This window comes from Scyliorhinus torazame, chromosome 13 (assembly GCF_047496885.1).
Source record: "Scyliorhinus torazame isolate Kashiwa2021f chromosome 13, sScyTor2.1, whole genome shotgun sequence".
Taxonomy (NCBI): domain Eukaryota; kingdom Metazoa; phylum Chordata; class Chondrichthyes; order Carcharhiniformes; family Scyliorhinidae; genus Scyliorhinus; species Scyliorhinus torazame.
Window position 1 is genome coordinate 235,021 of NC_092719.1, and position 21,543 is coordinate 256,563.

At 46.2% G+C, this 21,543-nt stretch overlaps 1 protein-coding gene across 7 annotated transcripts in view; it reads right to left on the reverse strand.

Annotated features, from left to right (window-relative positions):
- pcloa (piccolo presynaptic cytomatrix protein a) overlaps window positions 1–21,543 on the reverse strand; it is a 633,232-nt gene that overhangs the window by 213,312 nt on the left and 398,377 nt on the right. For 6 of the 7 annotated variants that reach the window (XR_011934010.1, XM_072470931.1, XM_072470933.1 and 3 more), the window contains 2 exons: window positions 20,962–21,029; window positions 5,517–5,725 (listed from right to left, as the gene is read on the reverse strand). Coding sequence is in view for 6 of the 7 variants with exons in the window: in XM_072470931.1 (XP_072327032.1) it covers window positions 5,517–5,725; window positions 20,962–21,029 (277 nt within the window). In the remaining variant the exon portion in view is untranslated. Of the gene's footprint in view, window positions 1–5,516; window positions 5,726–20,961; window positions 21,030–21,543 lie in introns of those variants that run through there. The other variant, XM_072470935.1, reaches the window with a different exon arrangement.

Genomic DNA, 21,543 nt, shown 5'->3' on the forward strand with positions numbered 1-21,543 from the left:
GTGTGTAGCAGGCCGGGGTCAGTGTGGTCACTGTGAAGCAGGCCGGGGTCAGTGTGAAGCGGGCCGGGGTCAGTGTGGTCAGTGTGAAGCAGGCCGGGGTCAGTGTGGTCAGTCTGAAGCGGGCCGGGGTCAGTGTGGTCAGTGTGAAGCAGGCCGGGGTCAGTGTGGTCACTGTAAAGCAGGCCGGGGTCAGTGTGAAGCAGGCCGGGGTCAGTGTGGTCAGTGTGAAGCAGGCCGGGGTCAGTGTGGTCAGTGTGAAGCAGGCCGGGGTCAGTGTGGTCACTGTGAAGCAGGCCGGGGTCAGTGTGAAGCGGGCCGGGGTCAGTGTGGTCAGTGTGAAGCAGGCCGGGGTCAGTGTGGTCAGTCTGAAGCAGGCCGGGGTCAGTGTGAAGCAGGCCGGGGTCAGTGTGAAGCAGGCCGGGGTCAGTGTGGTCAGTGTGAAGCAGGCCGGGGTCAGTGTGTAGCAGGCCGGGGTCAGTGTGGTCACTGTGAAGCAGGCCGGGGTCAGTGTGAAGCGGGCCGGGGTCAGTGTGGTCAGTGTGAAGTAGGCCGGGGTCAGTGTGGTCAGTCTGAAGCGGGCCGGGGTCAGTGTGGTCAGTGTGAAGCAGGCCGGGGTCAGTGTGGTCACTGTAAAGCAGGCCGGGGTCAGTGTGAAGCAGGCCGGGGTCAGTGTGGTCAGTGTGAAGCAGGCCGGGGTCAGTGTGGTCAGTGTGAAGCAGGCCGGGGTCAGTGTGGTCAGTGTGAAGCAGGCCGGGGTCAGTGTGAAGCAGGCCGGGGTCAGTGTGAAGCGGGCCGGGGTCAGTGTGGTCAGTGTGAAGCAGGCCGGGGTCAGTGTGAAGCAGGCCGGGGTCAGTGTGGTCAGTGTGAAGCAGGCCGGGGTCAGTGTGGTCAGTGTGAAGCAGGCCGGGGTCAGTGTGGTCAGTGTGAAGCAGGCCGGGGTCAGTGTGAAGCAGGCCGGGGTCAGTGTGAAGCGGGCCGGGGTCAGTTTGGTCAGTGTGAAGCAGGCCGGGGTCAGTGTGGTCAGTGTGAAGCAGGCCGGGGTCAGTGTGGTCAGTCTGAAGCAGGCCGGGGTCAGTGTGGTCACTGTAAAGCAGGCCGGGGTCAGTGTGAAGCGGGCCGGGGTCAGTGTGGTCAGTCTGAAGCAGGCCGGGTTGCCTCCAGACCAGGCAACATCCTGATAAAATCCTCTGCACCCTGTCCAAAGCCTCCACATCTTCTGGTAGTGTGGCGACCGGAATTGTGCGCAATATTCCAAGTGCAGCCTTACCAAGGTTATATCCCTGTTCCTTCGCTGTGGCTGGGAGAAAATCCTGGAACTTGCAGGTGGGAGTACCTACACATCAGGAATTCCAGCAGCTCAAGAAGGCAATTCACCACCATCTTCTCAAGGGCAACTAGGGATAGGAAAAAAGTGTTGGCCTCGCTAGCGACAGCCATATCCCACGAATGGATTAAAAAATATAATTTGAGTGGACGGCCACTTTCTGGACCATATGTGTCGACCTTTGACATTAGTGAGTTTTTGGGATAATGATCTGATGAGGAAAACTCTATACCTGCAACAGAGATTTATTACATTCTCCTTGTGCATCAAGCTTGGAAGGGAATTAAATGGCTCGTGCCTTATTTATAAGATTTTCAATAGAGCAATTGATAGTGTGTGATATATACAAATCCCAATGTGTGTATTGACCAGTGAGGATAGGCTTACAGTAGACAGTAGTGGAGAAACCATTAGCAGATTTCGCAGCTAGCACATCAAGGAAAGCGAGTGTGTTCATCTCGGAAGTCAATTTGATACATGTGAAATGTTTTAAATTGATGAGGAGGCGGTATTGTTTAGGCTGTCTGCACTTAACTTTGATCAGGCACCAGGACAAATGTAAAGCATCGATACTGAGGGAAGTGAGTGTGGAAATTGGGGAGACATTGGCCATAATTTTTTGTTGTTCCTCAGACTTGGGTGTGGTGTCAGAGGGCCGGAGAATTGCAAATATTGTGCTCGTGTTGAAAATGTTTGTAAAGGTAAGCCCAGTAACTACAGGCCAATCATCAGGCGAGGTTTCGAGAAATACTCATTTGGGACAAAATTAATGGTCACTTGGGAAAATGTGGATTCATTAAGGAAAACGGGCATGGATTTGTTGAGGGTTCTCTAGCTTGCTTGAGATTTTGATGAAGGAATAGAGAAGGTTAACGAGGGTAATGCTTTGGTGTGATGTACATGGACTCTCAAAAAGGTGCTTGATAAAATGCTGCATAACATATTTGTGAGCAAATTTAGAACTAATGAATAAAAGGAACAGTAGCAATATGGATATGAAATTGGCTGTGTAAGGATCATACTGTTTAAACCTGGTTTCCCTTGTGTATTTCCTTTATTTTCTGTTAACGTGGCTGTTATAACATTTGTATCTGGACAATACCTGAAATCCCTTGGGTAGATGTGTTGCTTGGATTGGCCTCTGGAGACTCCCGATACAATGTGCTGTTTGGTTTGGTCCAGTGATGACATATTTTGATGGACTTGGCTGGCAGCCAATCAGCTACTTTAATTTCCCGGGGCTTGACTAACCCGTGATGCTAATTGATGTGGGCTGTTCCAGAATGTTCCGCAGGTAAATACCTGTTCTCGGGTGTTAGTTTTGCTTTGAATCAAGAGGTTGGGGAGCCACAGATCAGATCGCTCTCATTTGATGGCCTGTGATTAAAGACCTTTCTTTCTCTACACAGCCTGTGAGCCCATTGACAAGTAGTCAGTTTCACTTTGATAATGTAGCTAAAAGGCCCAAATTCACCTGGTGGATTCTTTGTGAAGGTCCAGGATAAAGAGCATTCTCTTTGCAGCCAGATTGACCTGCAAGAGGATGCAATCCAGCACCAGCTGCAGGCAAAGGGGGCTGTTTAAAACTCTTATGTGAAGAACTCTAGTCTGATCTCAATGAGGCTGATAGTTAATCTGGTGGTAGAAAATTAGAACTGAACAGACCTGAGGGGAATCTTGTGTGTGAAGGCTCAATACAGGTTAAAGTGACTCCCCAGAGGGTACCCCATAACCTGAGAGTCTGTCCTGAATGTTCCAGCCAGAAGTTCAAACCAACTGGTGGTTTCAGCAAGCTGTGTCCTGGGAAGATAGCTGGCTACAACAATCTCAATGTCAGTGACAAGGACACTTCACTCTCTTTCTTCTATTTTAATCTCTATCATTTCCCCCTTTCCCCTGTGTGTGTGTATGTGTGTGTGTGTGTGTGTCAATCTTGAATGTGTTTGGACAGAGGGTGGAGGGGGATGTAATATATAAGTTGGCTGATATTATATGATAATCACTGAATGTCTTATCTCTCTTGGTACAAATAAACAGATTTTTTTGAGTTTAACTTACAAATCTGGTGCCTGTAAGTCATTGGAACAATCCAAGAACAAAGAACCATACAGCACAGGAACAGGCCCTTCGGCCCTCCAAGCCTGCGACGATCACGTGTCCTACCTAGACCAACTGCCTGTACCCTTCTATACCCGATCTGTTCATGTGCCTGTCCAAATAAGTCTTAAAGGTCGCTAACGTATCTGCATCAACCACCTCACTTGGCAGTTCATTCCAGGCCATCACCACTCTGTGTAAAAAAAAAAACTTCCCCCTGCACATCTCCACTCAACCATTTCTTCCCCCTCACCTTGAACTTGTGCCCTGTTATAATTTTCAATTCTGCCCAGGGTCAAAGGTCTCAGAAACTATATACGGATTATTGGTTAATTCATTGATGTTGGGACTCTGGTGCCTGTGGGGCTAGAAATGACTGTGCACTTGCCCAGGGAGATGTAACAGCTGAGTGACAGGGAACAGAGATAGTGGTGAATGTGTGTTATCAAGTTTGAGGAAGGTTTCATGTGGAGTGCCCTGGAGTCAGTGTTAGAACCCCTGCTCTTCATGATGTATATTTATTACCTCATACTTGGTATAATTTCAAAATCTGCAGATGGCATAAAAGTAGGAATTATTGTGAACTGTGAGGAGGATAGTGTAGAACTTCAAAAAGACAGAGACAGGTTGATGGAATAGGAGATCGAATGTCAGATGAAATTTAATGCAGAGAAGTGTATTTCTGGGAGAACGAATCCAGAGTGAATGTACAAAATAAAAGGTACAATCCTAAAGGGGATGCAGGAGCAGATTGACCTGGATGTACATGTGCACAACTGAAGGTGGTAGGACAGGTTGAAAGTGTGGTTAATGAAGCTTACGGCATCTTGGCCTTTATAAATAGAGGCATGGAGTGCAAATGTAAGAACATTATGTTAAAATTAATTGGAGTTTTCCCACAGCCCAAAGATGTGCATGTTCGGTGGATTGGCCATGATAAGTTGCCCTTAGTGTCCAAAAAGGTTAGATGGGGTTACTGGGATAGGCTGGAGGTGTGGGTTTAAATGGGGTACTTTTTCCAAGGGCCGGTGCAGACGCGATGGGCCAAATGGCCTCCTTCTGTACTGTAGATACTGTAGATTCTATGATAATTCTATGATTCTGTGATAGTTTGAGCACCACACTTTAGAAAGGATGTGAAAGCAATAGAGAGAGTGCAGAAAAGATTCACAAAAACTGTACCAGGGATGAAGAGTTACAAACACCGATTGGAGAAATTGGGGTTGCTCTCTTGGAGAACAAGGGCTGGTTTAGCACACTGGGCTAAATAGCCGACTTTTAAAGCAGACCAAGGCAGGCCAGCAGCACGGTTCAATTCCTGTACCAGCCTCCCCGAACAGGCGCCGGACTGTGGCAACTAGGGGCTTTTCACAGTAACTTCATTGAAGCCTTCTTGTAACAATAAGCGATTTCCATTTTTCAGAAGGCTGAGTGAAGATTTTGTAGAGGTTTCAAAATCATGACGTATCCAGACAATCCTCAGAAATTACTGCCCATTGGTGCAAAGATCGAGAATCAGACGGCATAGATTTAAGGTAATTGGCAAAAAAAGCAATGTTATCGTGAGAAAGTGTTTTACGCAGTGAATGGTTGGGCTCTGGGATGTTCTGGGTTCTGAACACTCAAGAGTGTGGTGGAGGCAGGTTCACCCGAGGTTTTCAAAAGGGAATTGGATTGTTATCTGAAAAGGAAATGAATAAACTCTGATGAAATGTGGAGAGTGGGGCTAGAGGAACTGCTTCTGCACACAGTCATCACAGCCATGACCGGCTAAATGATCTCCTTCTGTGCTGTAGTCATTCTGTGCTCTATAGTTCTTGTCTCCACTGTTAGAATTTTCAGTTCTTTCAAGCTTTATCCATAAACTGAGTGAGACTATTAACCTTTTTGTGAAACAAAATAAATTCCTTTAAATAATGACTGGATATTTTTCACTTGAGTAAACCTTCTTTTGTCAATATAAAACCAATAAATTATATTATATTGAATTCAATTAGTCCAATGGTTGATTCGAAAAATCTAATGCCCGATGTTTCATTGACAAATTGCTTTCAGCGTTAGTGAGCAACCGGTCGGTTTTATAGAATCTGCTCACCTTGCTGCTGTGTCGCTTTTTACTAACTGCAGGTGAACCTGGTTGCCCAGGGCTGGGGGCAGCACTAGAGGGAGCTGATGTGGTTCCTGAATGGCTGTGGACTCCTTTCTCTGTAGCTGAGGTAACCACAGAAGGTGCCTGTTGAGACACTTTCTGCAGTTCCGCAGCCAGCTGTTTGGGGTCAACTCCTGGTGACCTTTGCTTTTCTCCTGGAGTAAAAAAATTCATCACATTGTTTAAGAAAAAGAACAGCAATAAATCACACACATAAAACGATCCTGCTGCAGTCTCAGTTAGTGTCAGAAAACACAAGTATAACAATTTTAGAATCATTCTTTGGCTGAAGCAATCAATTGCGAGGAGTGAAATTAATATTTGCAAAGGATGGGCTCTGCACATCAAGCAGCATTTCCAAATAATCTCAAACTACCCATAGATCTAAATGTATATTGTTGCCACTATTATCCGAGACTAAAATAAATCATCCCACACCTTGAGCACATGACTAAGAAATAACTAAAACACATATCTCGGCACACATAACGTGAGAGGAATATCGAGCAAATGTCTTTTTACTGCATTTTAGCTGTGAAGTTAAAGCTGAGCTTTCGAAGGATGGTAATTGGTCGAATGAATGCTCGATCTTGGGCCGTCATTTCAGAAGATAGCCTTAAGGATAGAGGTAAAAACATGCTGTCGGAGCAGTGTTTGTGTGGAAGATTGATTCGTTCCAATAGTTAATAAATAGGAGTGACTTTCTCTATGCACTCATGGACCTCAACATTTACAGGAAAACGGGAAGAGTTGAGGGACAACTCTTCGTGGATACAATCCTGGAAATATGTGAAAGCTGATGTTTCCATAGAACTTAACAGTGAGACTTTGTTACAATATTTGTTTATACTTTCCTGTTCGTGTTCACTGCTAGGTGAGGAAGTTGATACACAGCCAGGAACAGAGGTGAGAGAGGGAGAGAACGTGTGCTGCTTCGTGGAGGACCGTGTTATAACATTGCCTTTAAGAGATTGCAGCATGGCAGCACTGGAAAGGATGTGTGTCATGTGATCCAGTTTTGTTTCACTTCTGCTTTTCAGCAGACTGCACACACACAGCTCCGATATCTTCCAACTTTATGCCTCAGTTTAAATATTAACACATTCCTGGTCTCAAATAATAAACCCATAACATGTGTGCATAATCCTGCATGATGATTGGTGCCTTTATATCATCATCAAAACACTTCTAAACAACATGGCACCTAGCCAAGCAGCACAGTTAAGTACAGGTACAACATTATGAACAGTGCTAGCTTGTACTAGATGGCTGGAAACAACTGTCAACAATCAATCTTGAAATGACAACGTAGTGACTGACAGAAAAGCTTTGATGACCCAGTGTTCAAAGAAAGAGCTGAGAAGCAGACGGATCCCTGGTGTTGAGGCTGCAGATATAGCCTGTCAAGTCCATGAGTGGACGAGTGCATTGAGAGGACCAGCATCGGGTTAGCTCAGTCGGGGAAAGCAGGTGACTAGGGTGTGGACTGGATCGATAGTGACCGAGGCAGAGTCAAACAAAAAATTAAATTAACCAAAAGAAAACCATCACCAAAATTGGGGTAGAGAAGTTACAATTGCAATGGGTGGAGCTTCGGAAAAGGGTGTGAAAGCTGCCAGAGTGACAATCTTCCGAGGAACTACTGGAGAAGATTATTGTTAGAATGTCCACAAAATTAGCCAGTTCAAATTGGGAAGCAGCTGACCTACTATCCGAATTCAAAATGTTGAAATAGCGTTAAACACCAAGGTTTCTTGACGTGGGTAAATCAGACAAGTAAGCCATAAATATAGGGACTTAGGAAGTAAATTAGAAGTAGGACCTCAAAGGTAGTGATCTCAGGATTACTATTTGTGCCACGTGCTAGCCAGAGTAGAAATAACAGAATGTATCAGGTGGCTGTAAATTTTCAAGAAGGAGTTAAATATAGCTCTTGGGGCATGGGAACCTGGATTGTAGTTTTAGGGTAAGGGAGAATGAGAGTATAGAGGTCAGGAGCACAGATTTGACGTCGCAGGAGGGGGCCAGTGTTCAGGTAGGTGGTTTGAAGTGTGTCTACTTCAATGCCAGGAGTATACGAAACAAGGTAGGGGAACTGGCAGCATGGGTTGGTACCTGGGACTTCGATGTTGTGGCCATTTCGGAGACATGGATAGAGCAGGGACAGGAATGGATGTTGCAGGTTCCGGGGTTTAGGTGTTTTAGTAAGCTCAGAGAAGGAGGCAAAAGAGGGGGAGGTGTGGCGCTGCTAGTCAAGAGCAGTATTACGGTGGCGGAGAGGATGCTAGATGGGGACTCTTCTTCCGAGGTAGTATGGGCTGAAGTTAGAAACAGGAAAGGAGAGGTCACCCTGTTGGGAGTTTTTTATAGGCCTCCTAATAGTTCTAGGGATGTAGAGGAAAGGATGGCGAAGATGATTCTGGATAAGAGCGAAAGTAACAGGGTAGTTATTATGGGAGACTTTAACTTTCCAAATATTGACTGGAAAAGTTATAGTTCGAGTACAATAGATGGGTCATTTTTTGTACAGTGTGTGCAGGAGGGTTTCCTGAAACAATATGTTGACAGGCCAACAAGAGGTGAGGCCACGTTGGATTTGGTTTTGGGTAATGAACCAGGCCAGGTGTTGGATTTGGAGGTAGGAGAGCACTTTGGGGACAGTGACCACAATTCGGTGACGTTTACGTTAATGATGGAAAGGGATAAGTATACACCGCAGGGCAAGAGTTATAGCTGGGGGAAGGGCAATTATGATGCCATTAGATGTGACTTGGGGGGGATAAGGTGGAGAAGTAGGCTGCAAGTGTTGGGCACACTGGATAAGTGGGGCTTGTTCAAGGATCAGCTACTGCGTGTTCTTGATAAGTATGTACCGGTCAGGCAGGGAGGAAGGCGTCGAGCGAGGGAACCGTGGTTTACCAAGGAAGTGGAATCTCTTGTTAAGAGGAAGAAGGAGGCCTATGTGAAGATGAGGTGTGAAGTTTCAGTTGGGGCGATGGATAGTTACAAGGTAGCGAGGAAGGATCTAAAGAGAGAGCTAAGACGAGCAAGGAGGGGACATGAGAAGTATTTGGCAGGAAGGATCAAGGAAAACCCAAAAGCTTTCTATAGGTATGTCAGGAATAAGCGAATGACTAGGAAAAGTGTAGGACCAGTCAAGGACAGGGATGGGAAATTGTGTGTGGAGTCTGAAGAGATAGGCGAGATACTAAATGAATATTTTTCGTCAGTATTCACTCAGGAAAAAGATAATGTTGTGGAGGAGAATGCTGAGCCCCAGGCTAATAGAAAAGATGGCATTGAGGTACGTAGGGAAGAGGTGTTGGCAATTCTGGACAGGCTGAAAATAGATAAGTCCCCGGGACCTGATGGGATTTATCCTAGGATTCTCCGGGAGACCAGGGAAGAGATTGCTGGACCTTTGGCTTTGATTTTTATGTCATCATTGGCTACAGGAATAGTGCCAGAGGACTGGAGGACAGCAAATGTGGTCCCTTTGTTCAAAAAGGGGAGCAGAGACAACCCCGGCAACTATAGGCCGGTGAGCCTCACGTCTGTAGTGGGTAAAGTCTTGGAGGGGATTATAAGAGACAAGATTTATAATCATCTAGATAGGAATAATATGATCAGGGATAGTCAGCATGGCTTTGTGAAGGGTAGGTCATGCCTCACAAACCTTATTGAGTTCTTTGAGAAGGTGACTGAACAGGTAGATGAGGGTAGAGCAGTTGATGTGGTGTATATGGATTTCAGCAAAGCGTTTGATAAGGTTCCCCACGGTAGGCTATTGCAGAAAATACGGAGGCTGGGGATTGAGGGTGATTTAGAGATGTGGATCAGAAATTGGCTAGCTGAAAGAAGACAGAGGGTGGTGGTTGATGGGAAATGTTCAGAATGGAGTACAGTCACAAGTGGAGTACCACAAGGATCTGTTCTGGGGCCGTTGCTGTTTGTCATTTTTATCAATGACCTAGAGGAAGGCGCAGAAGGGTGGGTGAGTAAATTTGCAGACGATACTAAAGTCGGTGGTGTTGTCGATATTGTGGAAGGATGTAGCAGGTTACAGAGGGATATAGATAAGCTGCAGAGCTGGGCTGAGAGGTGGCAAATGGAGTTTAATGTAGAGAAGTGTGAGGTGATTCACTTTGGAAGGAATAACAGGAATGCGGAATATTTGGCTAATGGTAAAGTTCTTGAAAGTGTGGATGAGCAGAGGGATCTAGGTGTCCATGTACATAGATCCCTGAAAGTTGCCACCCAGTTTGATAGGGTTGTGAAGAAGGCCTATGGAGTGTTGGCCTTTATTGGTAGAGGGATTGAGTTCCGGAGTCGGGAGGTCATGTTGCAGCTGTACAGAACTCTGGTACGGCCGCATTTGGAGTATTGCGTACAGTTCTGGACACCGCATTATAGGAAGGACGTGGAGGCTTTGGAGTGGGTGCAGAGGAGATTTACCAGGATGTTGCCTGGTATGGAGGGAAAATCTTATGAGGAAAGGCTGATAGACTTGAGGTTGTTTTCGTTGGAGAGAAGAAGGTTAAGTGGAGACTTAATAGAGGCATACAAAATGATCAGGGGGTTGGATAGGGTGGACAGTGAGAGCCTTCTCCCGCGGATGGAAATGGCTGGCACGAGGGGACATAACTTTAAACTGAGGGGTAATAGATATAGGACAGAGGTCAGAGGTAGGTTCTTTACGCAAAGAGTAGTGAGGCCGTGGAATGCCCTACCTGCTACAGTAGTGAACTCGCCAACATTGAGGGCATTTAAAAGTTTATTGGATAAACATATTTATGATAATGGCATAGTGTAGGTTAGATGGCTTTTGTTTCGGTGCAACATCGTGGGCCGAAGGGCCTGTACTGCGCTGTATTGTTCTATGTTCTATTAACGGTTCAAAGTGATATGGGGAGAAAGCAGGAACAGGCCATTGCGTTGGATGATCAGCCATGATCATAATGAATGGCGGAGCCGGCTCGAAGGGCCGAATAGAACATAAGAACATCAGAACTAGAAGCAGGAGTCGGCCATCTGGCCCCTCAAGCCTGCTCCACCATTCAATGAGATCATGGCTGATCTTTCTATTAGAGGAATGGCCTCCTCCTGCTCTTATTTTCTATGTTTCTACATTTAGTGACCACAGATGAGTCCAGGATGAATGGATAAGAGAATCTAGTTTTATTACAAAGTTATAGTGTGTACAATACTCTCCCGGTCCCAGCCGGGTCTGGGTGTCGGTACCAAACCTGCCCGACCTTTATATTGCAGGTTATTAGAATCCCATTGGCTCTTCATCCCTCAGTCGGGAGCTCGTACTCAACAAGGCTCACTGGGAGGCTAATTGCTTCTACCCTGTGCATCTCGTGTGGTTTATATAACATCCCTCCCCCTCATCCCTCCACCTCCCCCTCATCCCTCCACCTCCCCCTCATCCTGCCCCCTCAAAGTGGGAAGACTCTTCTGCAGGATGATATCTGCGCCTCTTCGCTTGTGGCTGCGCCCGCTGGGCCGGACCAGGCGGCGTAACCCTGGACGGTGAACATTGTTTCTGCACCGATTGCTGCAGTGGAGATGCTGTTCTAGACTATTGATCAGATTGTTCCCTGTCGGAAATATCCGACGCCTGAGTCTCCATGTCGGAAGCTTAATGAACGACCTCTCGCATCTCTGTATGTTGTCCCACTTTGGGCAACGCTCATGAGTCCCGAAGAATTGGAGGAGTTCTGGGCAGAACTGGTCTCCTGTTTCTGATATGGTCTTTATAAAGCATTAGTTAGGCCACATTTAGAATACTGTGAGCAATTTTGGGCCCCACACCTCAGGAAGGACATACTGGCACTGGAGCGGGTCCAGCGGAGATTCACACGGATGATCCCAGGAATGGTAGGCCTAACATACGATGAATGTCTGAGGATCCTGGGATTATATTCATTGGAAATGAAATGAAAATGAAATGAAAATCGCTTATTGTCACAAGTAGGCTTCAAATGAAGTTACTGTGAAAAGCCCCTAGTCGCCACATTCCGGCACCTGTTTGGGGAGGCTGGTACAGGAATTGAACCGTGCTGCTGGCCTGCCTTTGTCTGCTTTTAAAGCCAGCGATTTAGCCCTGTGCTAAACCAGCCCCAAGTTTAGGAGGTTGAGGGGAGATCTAATAGAAACTTACAAGATAATGAATGGCTTAGATAGGGTGGACGTAGGGAAGTTGTTTCCATTAGCAGGGGAGACTAGGACCCGGGGGGCACAGCCTTAGAATAAAAGGGGGTCACTTTAGAACAGAGATGAGGAGAAATTTCTTCAGCCAGAGAGTGGGTGATCTGTGGAATTCATTGCCACAGAGGGCGGTGGAGGCCGGGACGTTGAGTGTCTTTAAGACAGAAGTTGATAAATTCTTGATTTCTCGAGGAATTAAGGGCTATGGAGAGAGAGCGGGTAAATGGAGTTGAAATCAGCCAAGATTGAATGGTGGAGTGGACTCGATGGGCCGAATGGCCTTACTTCCGCTCCTATGTCTTATGGTCTTATGGTCTTATGTGCTTGAACCCGTTAAGATACCATCTCGGTCCAGCGAAGAACCGTTTCCGAGCCTTCCTGGGCACCGTCTGCGAAGGTCCGAACACAGACTGTATCACCAGGTACAGACAGTCTGGTCTGTTTGTGTCTATCTGGGTGATGCCCTTGCTGTTCATGGCTACGAGGTATTTTCCTGTCAGTATCTGGGAAGGTAAGACTAGGATGGGTGTGTAGTCGCCGGCCCACCGATATTTCCGTCAGTGCTACTCTGGTTGCGACATGTGGCGTGGTCCTGAAACAGAACAGGAATCTGGCCAGCTGAGTGTCCATCGTTACGACACCCTGAATCTGGCCAGCCCCACGGACCCCAGAATCGCAACAGAAGTGATTCAACCAATAATTTGTGTCTTCCTGAGATCTGTAACTCCTGACTACTTCAATGAGTTAGACACCAGATTTAGAAGTAAAACCTGTTTATTTATAACAAGAGTAAAAGATGAACATAAAAAAGAAAATAATTGTACCTATTCCCAAAACCCTCCACACAGACACACACAATACCAACACACGGTAAGGGGAGGGGAAGGATTAAAACAACCGGAATTGATGGAAACAGTTTGAGATGAATCTTCGCTGCTGCGGCTGTGCCCTCCATAGGCACCAGTCTTCTCCTGCAGGTAAGTGATTAGCTAGTGACTGGTAAGTAGTTTTTCTTGTCCCTGAGGTGTTCTCGTGCGGGGCGCAGTGGTTGCTGAGTGAGTGCTTGCTGAGAAGGGAAGTACATTTTAAAAAAACTTACTGTTGGGAGTTTCCAGCCGAATCCGGTCAGAGTGAGGACAGAGTGACTGCTGGGTAAGTAGTAAAGATTTAAATTGTTTGCGCGGGCCCATAACAGCTGATTGCTGTTCTCGTGCGGGGCGCAGTGGTTGCTGGTTAAATGTTTTATTTTTACCTGTATTTAAGTTGGACGGTTCCTAAACCCTAGACACTACACTTGTAGTTTCCCCCACCCTTCCACCTCCTCTAATCTAAGGGGCAGAGTGAATAACAGGTAAGCTCTTTCTTTCTTTTTCTTGTTTTATCTAGAGGGGATGACAGGGATGGCAGTGCAATGTTCCTCCTGCAGAATGTTTGAGGTGAGGGACGCCGTCAGTGTCCCTGCTGATTTCACCTGTGGGAAGTACACCCATCTCCAGCTCCTCAGAAACTGCGTTAGGGAATTGGAGCTGGAGCTGGATGAACTTTGGATCATTCGGGAGGCAGAGGTGGTCATAAATAGTAGCTTCAGGGATGTAGTTACTCCGAAGAATCAAGCTAGATGGGTGACGGTGAGAGGGGCTGGGAGGAAGCAGTCAGTGCAGGGATCCTCTGTGGCCGTTCCCCTCAGTAACAAGTATACCGCTTTGGATACTGTTGAGGGGGACGACCTGCCATGGGTAAGCCATGGTGAATGGATCTCCAGCACTGAGTCCATCCCTGTGGATCAGAAGGGAAGGAGGGAGAGCAGGAGAGCAATAGTTATTCGGGACTCGATAGTTAGAGGGACAGAGAGACGGTTCTGTGGCAGCGAAAGAGACTCACGGATGGTCTGTTGCCTCCCAGGTGCCAGGGTCCGTGACGTCTCGGATCGTGTTTTCAGAATCCTTAAGGGGGAGGGGGAACAGTCACAAGTGGTGGTACACATCGGTACCAACAACATAGGTAAGAGAAGGGACGGGGATTTAAAACTGGAATTTAGGGAGCTAGGGTGGAAGCTGAGAGCCAGGACAAACCATGTTGTCATCTCTGGTTTGTTGCCGGTGCCACGTGCCAGTGAGGTGAGGAACAGGGAGAGAGTGCAGATAAACACGTGGCTGCAGGGATGGTGTAGGAGGGAGGGTTTCAGTTACGTGGATAATTGGAGCACATTCTGGGGAAGGTGGGACCTGTACAGACAGGATGGTTTGCACCTGAACCAGAGGGGCACCAATATCCTGGGAGGGAAATTTGCTACGGCTCTTCGGTACTGGGTAATGAACCGGGCCAAGTGTTAGATTTGTTTGCGGGAGAGCACTTTGGAGATAGTGACCACAATTCGGTGTCTTTCACTATTGCAATGGAGAGGGATAGGGCCATACGGCAGGGCAAGGTTTATAATTGGGGGAGGGGTAATTATGATGCGATTAGGCAAGAATTAGGGAGCATAAGATGGGAACAGAAACGGTCGGGGAAAGGCACAAATGAAAAGTGGAACAAATACTGCGTGTCCTTGATAGGTATGTCCCTGTCAGGCAGGGAGGAAATGGCCGTGTGAGGGAACCATGGTTCACAAAAGAGGTTGAATGTCTTGTCAAGAGGAAAAAGGAAGCGTATGCAAGGATGAGAAAACAAGGTTGAGTTGAGTCGCTTGAGGGTTACAAGGTAGCAAGGAGTGAGCTGAAAAAAGGGCTTAGGAGACCAAGTTGGGGCATGAGAAGTCCTTGGCGGGTCGGATCAAGGAAAACCCCAAAGCTTTTTACTCTTATGTGAGAAATAAAAGAATGACCAGGGTGAGGTTAGGGCCGGTCAAGGACAGTAGTGGGAACTTGTGCATGGAGTCAGAAGAAATAGGAGAGGCATTGAATGAATACTTTTCTTCAGTGTTCACCAAGGAGAGGGGCCATGGTTTTGAGGATGAGAGTGTGATACAGGCTGGAGGAGGTAGATGTTCTGAGGAAGGATGTATTAGCAATTTTGAAAAACCTTAGGGTTGACAAGTCCCCTGAGCCAGATGGGATATGTCCTAGGATTCTTTGGGAGGCAAGGGATGAGATTGCAGAGCCTTTGGCTTTGATCTTTGGGTCCCCACTGTCCACGGGGATAGTGCCAGAGGACTGGAGAGTGGAAAATGTTGTTCCTCTGTTCAAGAAAGGGAATAGGAATGACCCTGGTAATTATAGGCCAGTTAGTCTTACTTCGGTGGTCGGTAAGTTAATGGAAAAGGTCCTGAAGGATAGGATTAATGACCATTTGGAAAGATGCAGCTTAATCTGGGATAGTCAACACGGATTCATGAAGGGTAAGTCTTGCCTCACAAATTTGATTGAATTCTTTGAGGAGGTAACTAAATGTGTAGATGAAGGTAGAGCAGTTGAAGTCGTATACATGGATTTTAGTAAGGCGTTTGATAAGGTTCCCCATGGTCGGCTCATGAAGAAAGTAAGGAGGTGTGGGATAGAGGGAAATTTGGCCAATTGGATAAATAACTGGCTATCACATAGAAGACAGAGGGTGGTGGTGGATGGAAAATTTTTAGACTGGAGACCAGTTACCAGCGGTGTACCACATGGATCAGTGCTGGGTCCTCTGCTATTTGTGATTTTTATCAATGACTTGGAGGAGGGGGCTGAAGGGTGGGTCAGTAAATTTGCTGATGACACCAAGATTGCTGGAGTAGTGGATGAGGTGGAGGACTGTTGTAGGCTGCAAAGAGACATTGATAGGATGCAGAGCTGGGCCGAGAAATGGCAGATGGAGTTTAACCCTGATAAGTGCGAGGTGATTCATTTTGGTAGAAAAACTTTGAATGCGGATTACAGGGTCAACGGCAGGGTTCTGAGGAATGTGGAGGAACAGAGCGATCTTGGGGTTCATGTCCACAGATCTCTGAAGGTTGCCACTCAAGTGGATAGAGCCGTGTTAGCGTTTATTAACAGGGGGCTTGAGTTTAAGATGTAAGGTTATGCTGCAACTATACATGACCCTGGTGAGACCACATTTGGAGTATTGTGTGCAGTTCTGGTCGCCTCACTATAGGAAGGATGTGGAAGCATTGGAAAGGGTGCAAAGGAGATTTACCAGGATGCTGCCTGGTTTGCAGGATAGGTCTTATGAGGAAAGGTTGAGGGAGCTAGGGCTTTTCTTTTTGGAGCGGAGGAGGATGAGAGGCGACTTAATAGAGGTTTATAAGATGATGAGGGGGATAGATAGAGTGGACGTTCAGAGACTATTTCCTCGGGTGGATGTAGCTGTTACAAGGGGGCATAACTATAAGATTCAGGTTGGGAGATATAGGAGGGATGTCCGAGGTAGGTTCTTTACTCAGAGAGTGGTTAGGGTGTGGAATGGACTGTCTGCTGTGATAGTGGAGTCGGACACTTTAGGAACTTTCAAGCGGTTATTGGATAGGCACATGGAGCACACCAGAATGACAGGGAGTGGGATAGCTTGATCTTGGTTTTGGACAATGCTCGGCACAACATCGAAGGCCGAAGGGCCTGTTCTGTGCTGTACTGTGCTGTACTGTTCTATGTTTCCAGAAAGCCTTTGACAAGGTGCCACACAAAAGGTTGTTGCATAAGATAAAGATGCATGGCATTAAGGGGAAAGTAGTAGCATGGATAGAGGATTGGTTAATTAATAGAAAGCAAAGAGTGGGGATTAATGGGTGTTTCTCTGGTTGGCAATCAGTAGCTAGTGGTGTCCCTCAGGGATCAGTGTTGGGCCCACAACTGTTCACAATTTACATAGATGATTTAGAGTTGGGGACCAAGGGCAATGTGTCCAAGTTTGCAGACGACACTAAGATAAGTGGTAAAGCAAAAAGTGCAGAGGATACTGGAAGTCTGCAGAGGGATTTGGATCGGCTAAGTGAATGGGCTAGGGTCTGGCAGATGGAATACAATGTTGACAAATGTGAGGTTATCCATTTTGGTAGGAATAACAGCAGAAGGGATTATTATTTAAATGATAAAATATTAAAACATGCTGCTGTGCAAAGAGACCTGGGTGTGCTAGTGCATGAGTCGCAAAAAGTTGGTTTACAGGTGCAACAGGTGATTAAGAAGGCAAATGGAATTTTGTCCTTCATTGCTAGAGGGATGGAGTTTAAGACTATGGAGGTTGTGCTGCAATTGTATAAGGTGTTAGTGAGGCCACACCTGGAGTATTGTGTTCAGTTTTGGTCTCCTTACTTGAGAAAGGACGCACTGGCACTGGAGGGTGTGCAGAGGAGATTCACTAGGTTAATCCCAGAGCTGAAGGGGTTGGATTACGAGGAGAGGTTGAGTAGACTGGGACTGTCCTCGTTGGAATTTAAAAGGATGAGGGGGGATCTTATAGAAACATATAAGATTATGAAGGGAATAGATAGGATAGATGCGGGCAGGTTGTTTCCACTGGCGGGTGAAAGCAGAACTAGGGGGCATAGCCTCAAAATAAGGAGAAGTAGATTTAGGACTGAGTTTAGGAGGAACTTCTTCACCCAAAGTGTTGTGAATCTATGGAATTCCTTGCCCAGTGAAGCAGTAGAGGCTACTTCATTAAATGTTTTTAAGATAAAGATAGATAGTTTTTTGAAGAATAAAGGGATTAAGGGTTATGGTGTTCGGGCCGGAAAGTGGAGCTGAGTCCGCAAAAGATCAGCCATGATCTCATTGAATGGTGGAGCAGGCTCGAGGGGCACGATGGCCTACTCCTGCTCCTAGTTCTTATGTTCTTATGTTCTCCAAATGCAACCGGGGCAATGGATTCACACAAGAGATTCAAGTTGGTGTAATTCTGTCCTTCAACCACCAGATGGAGCTCTACACAGGAGATTCAGGTGAGCGCAATTCTGACCTCTGACCACCAGATGGTGCCTCTGTCTCCCTGAGATACTACAGGAGCTTTAAACCTGAAAATTGTCCAGTGTTTCTCGTTTGATTGATCTCTGTGCAGAAATGACGGCTGTTCTATAAAGCGAGTTCTCAATTTGGGTTCTTCCCAGCCATTCAGACAGAGGATTAAAGAATCACAGACCTGGTGAGAAACTGCTAACAATTTTTCACTCCAGAAGATCCCATCACGGTTTTGACTTTTATCTGACTTTTAAAATTGGAGTGCCTTCCCAGGTCGGATTAGCACCTTTTAAATTGCCAGACAAAGAGAGAGCAGAGAGAGAAAGGGGGGACTTCCAGCCACTTTCTGGCCTGTGCCTTCTGACAGAACTCAGGACAAACTGGAGCTCTTCACATGCTTTACTTCCGGAAGATTCTGAATGGCTCCAGCAATTGCAAGCAACAACAGGAGATGGCTTAGAATACCAGCCTCATTGATTGGCTGCTTGCCAAATCTATCAAACTGACATCATGAGCTTTGCCATAGAACCCAAAGGAGAAGTCGTGGATTGTCCATTATACCAGGGGTGTTTTTGGTTTGCAGCAGCTAGCAAGAAGATTGTAGATTAAAGACAGCTAGGACAGGAATTAAAAAAGAAACAGGACAGACAAAGGTTTTAGAACAGTATCCTAACACCATCGATCCAGGAGTTCGCTTTTTTAGCCCCGTTTAATTGTTTACACCGCCCTTTCCACTTGCCCATTCGAAGTCATATGATAACGGGCTGCATGGATCTGCCGTAGCCCATTTGCCTTCAAAACCCCTTGAATTCCTCACTGCTAAAAGGAATCCCATTGTCGGAGACCAACACCTCGCTGATACCGTGCACACTGAAGGAGAGCGGTAATTTTTCAATGGTTGTCCTCGAGGTAGTCGGTGCCATCTTATGGACTTTGAACCATTTCAAGTGGACATCCACTATAGTCAAGAGCATAGATCACAGGAAACGACCGGCAAAATTGGCATCGAGCTATACCCAAGGCCATCCTGACCGCTCCTAAGGGGGGAAAGATGCTGGGGGTGGAAGGTTCTGTGGATCCTGACAAACTCTGCATTGTTGGGCCATCATTTCTATTTCCGCATCCAGTAAATTCATTCACGGAAGATGGGCATCGTGACCAACATTTATTTACCATCCATAGCTGCCCTTCAGAAGGTGGTGGTGAGCTGCCTTCTTAAACTGGTGCAGTCCCCGAGGTGTAGGTACACCCACTGTGCTGTTCGGGAGGAAGATTCAGGATATTTTCCCTGCGACAGTGAAGGAACGGCAATATATTTCCAAGTCAGGGTGGTGAGTAACTTGGAGAGGAAACTCCAGGTGGTGGGTTCCCAGGTATCTGCTGCTCTTGTCCTTCTAGATGGTAGTGATTGTGGGTTTGGAAGGTGCTTCCAAAGGAACCTTGGTGAGTTCCTGCAGTTGTAGATGGTGTACACGGCTGCCACTGTGCGTCGGTGGTGGAGGGGTTTTGAATGTTTGTGGGAGGGGAGCAATCAAGCGGGCTGCTTTGTCCAGGATGGTGTTGAGCTTCTGGAGTGTTGTTGGAGCTGCGCTCATCCAGGCAAGTGGAGAGTATTCCATCACACTCCGGACTTGTGCCTTGTAGATGGTGGACAGGATTTGGGGGTCAGGAGGTGAGTTACTCTCCGCAGGATTCCCAGCCTCTGACTTGCCCTGGTAGCCACAGTATTAATGTAGCTGGGTCCAGTTCAGTTTCTGGTCAATGGAAACCCCCAGGATGTTGATTGTGGGGAATTCAACGATGGCAATGCCATTGAATGTCAGGAAGTGATGGTTAGGTCCTCTCTTCGTAGGAAAATGCCCACCCCCGGGATGTGGTGGAGAACCTCATCCAAATTGCTCAGATGTTTCTGTTCCGATATTCTGGTGACTCAGACATCGTTGAGATAAACCACTTGCGGCAATCCCCGCAATATATTTTCCAAGACCCTCTGGAAAATTGCACAAGCTGACGATATGCTAAAGGGCAGCCTGGCATATTCATACAGGACCTAATGGTATTGATAGTGATATATTTCCATGATGTGGGGTCCAATTCGGGCTGTAGATATACAGGGCTCATGTCTAATATCATGAATGAATGACCACCAGCCAGCTTGGGATATAAATTTTCGATGTAAGCCATCGGGTTTCTATCCAACCTGGAAGCCCTATTTACTGTTAGCTTGTAATCGTCACAGAGTCTCATTGTCTTGTCCAGTTTAAGTACGGGATCCACTGGCACTGCCATAACGTCAAACTGTACCACTTGGATAACATCGAGGCCCTCTAGTTGGCCCAATTCACCACATAAGGGACTGGGCGAGCCCTGAAATATTTCCACTGCGCATCCGGATCCACCTGAATCTTCATCATGGTTCCCTTGATACCCATGTTCCTATGTTCAACTTGCCTTTAACCCCTTTGAAAGTTGAATGAACAAATTTCCAACAATTTTTCTACCAGTGGGAAACAGAGTTTTGCATTCACATGAAATTTCGTGCTCCTGCCCGCCAAGATTCCCACTGGCAGGAGTGGTAGATTCCACTCACTCTTCCTAAATTTGAGATGACACCATTTAGTGGGGTGGGGGTGGACCCTCACTAAGGATGACTGCAATAAATTACAGGAGGACAGTAATAAGCTTGCTGAGTGGGAAAATAATTGAAGTCAACACCGATAAATGTGAGATAGTCCACTTTATGTAGAAAGAATAGAGAAGTCACTTAGTGCTTGGAAGGTATGAATCTGCTTGGGGAACAGGAACAAATGCAACAGTCACTGAAAGTTACCCCACAGGTTAGCAAAGATTTATACAATGATTCCAGAGATGTGTGGATTGACAGGCTGGGTCTGGCCGGTGATCTAATTGAGGTCTTTAAAATGATGAAAGGTTTTGATGGAGTGGATACAGAGAGAATATTCATCTTGTGGGGAAGAGCAGGACGGGAGGCTGTTCATATAAAATTGTCACCAAAAAATCCAACCGGGAATTCAGAGGAAATCTCTTTACTCCGAGAGAGGAATGTGGAACTTGCTCTCACAGGGAGTTGGTGAAGCCATTGGATACATGCATTCAAGAGAAGCATATGAGAGACAATGGAAAAGAGGGTTAGGATGGTGGATTTAAATAAGAATTACTGGGACTGAGCTAGAATGGTGCACAAATGCTGCATGAACTGATTGGGCCAAATGGGCCGGTTCTTGAATATATCCCGTATAATTCAATGTAAAATATTTAGCTCAGAATAAAGAGTGTCCTACCAGCCTTTGCTTGGACGTGCAAATCCAAATGCTGGAGGTCCTCCGAATCCGATTGCATGTTGAGGTCCCTTAAAGGAAAATAGTAATAACATTTTCAGATAATTTTAAATGGCCCCATGACCACTTTACTGTTTAATTGCAAAGATATTGTGAGCAATGGATAATGATACAAGAGTGTTTTCCAGGCATCCTCCATTCCTGATGTACTGTAGTGTCAAACAGCGAATGATTTTTTAAAAAGTGAAATCTTTAATATCTGAATAAGTTTGAACAATTAATATCATTAGATTTCAAATGTGTCAACTTCAGAAGAAATCATGTATAAATGAAGGTGACTGGTCATTCTTTTCCCGACCGAAGGTGTCTCTTTATTATTTCAATTGCCCTCTGACTATAAGATGCTTCTTGGGCTTTAATTCGTATATTTTAGAAAGTTTAGGTGCAGAAACATGTTGAGATTATGAAGTGTCAAAGCCGTCTCTAATAAATCATTCAACAATTGCATGGGTTGAGTGAGTAATTCAGATTAGCAGATTCCAAGATTTCCTACTTGAACCCGTCTCAGTTGGGAATTTCTACGGC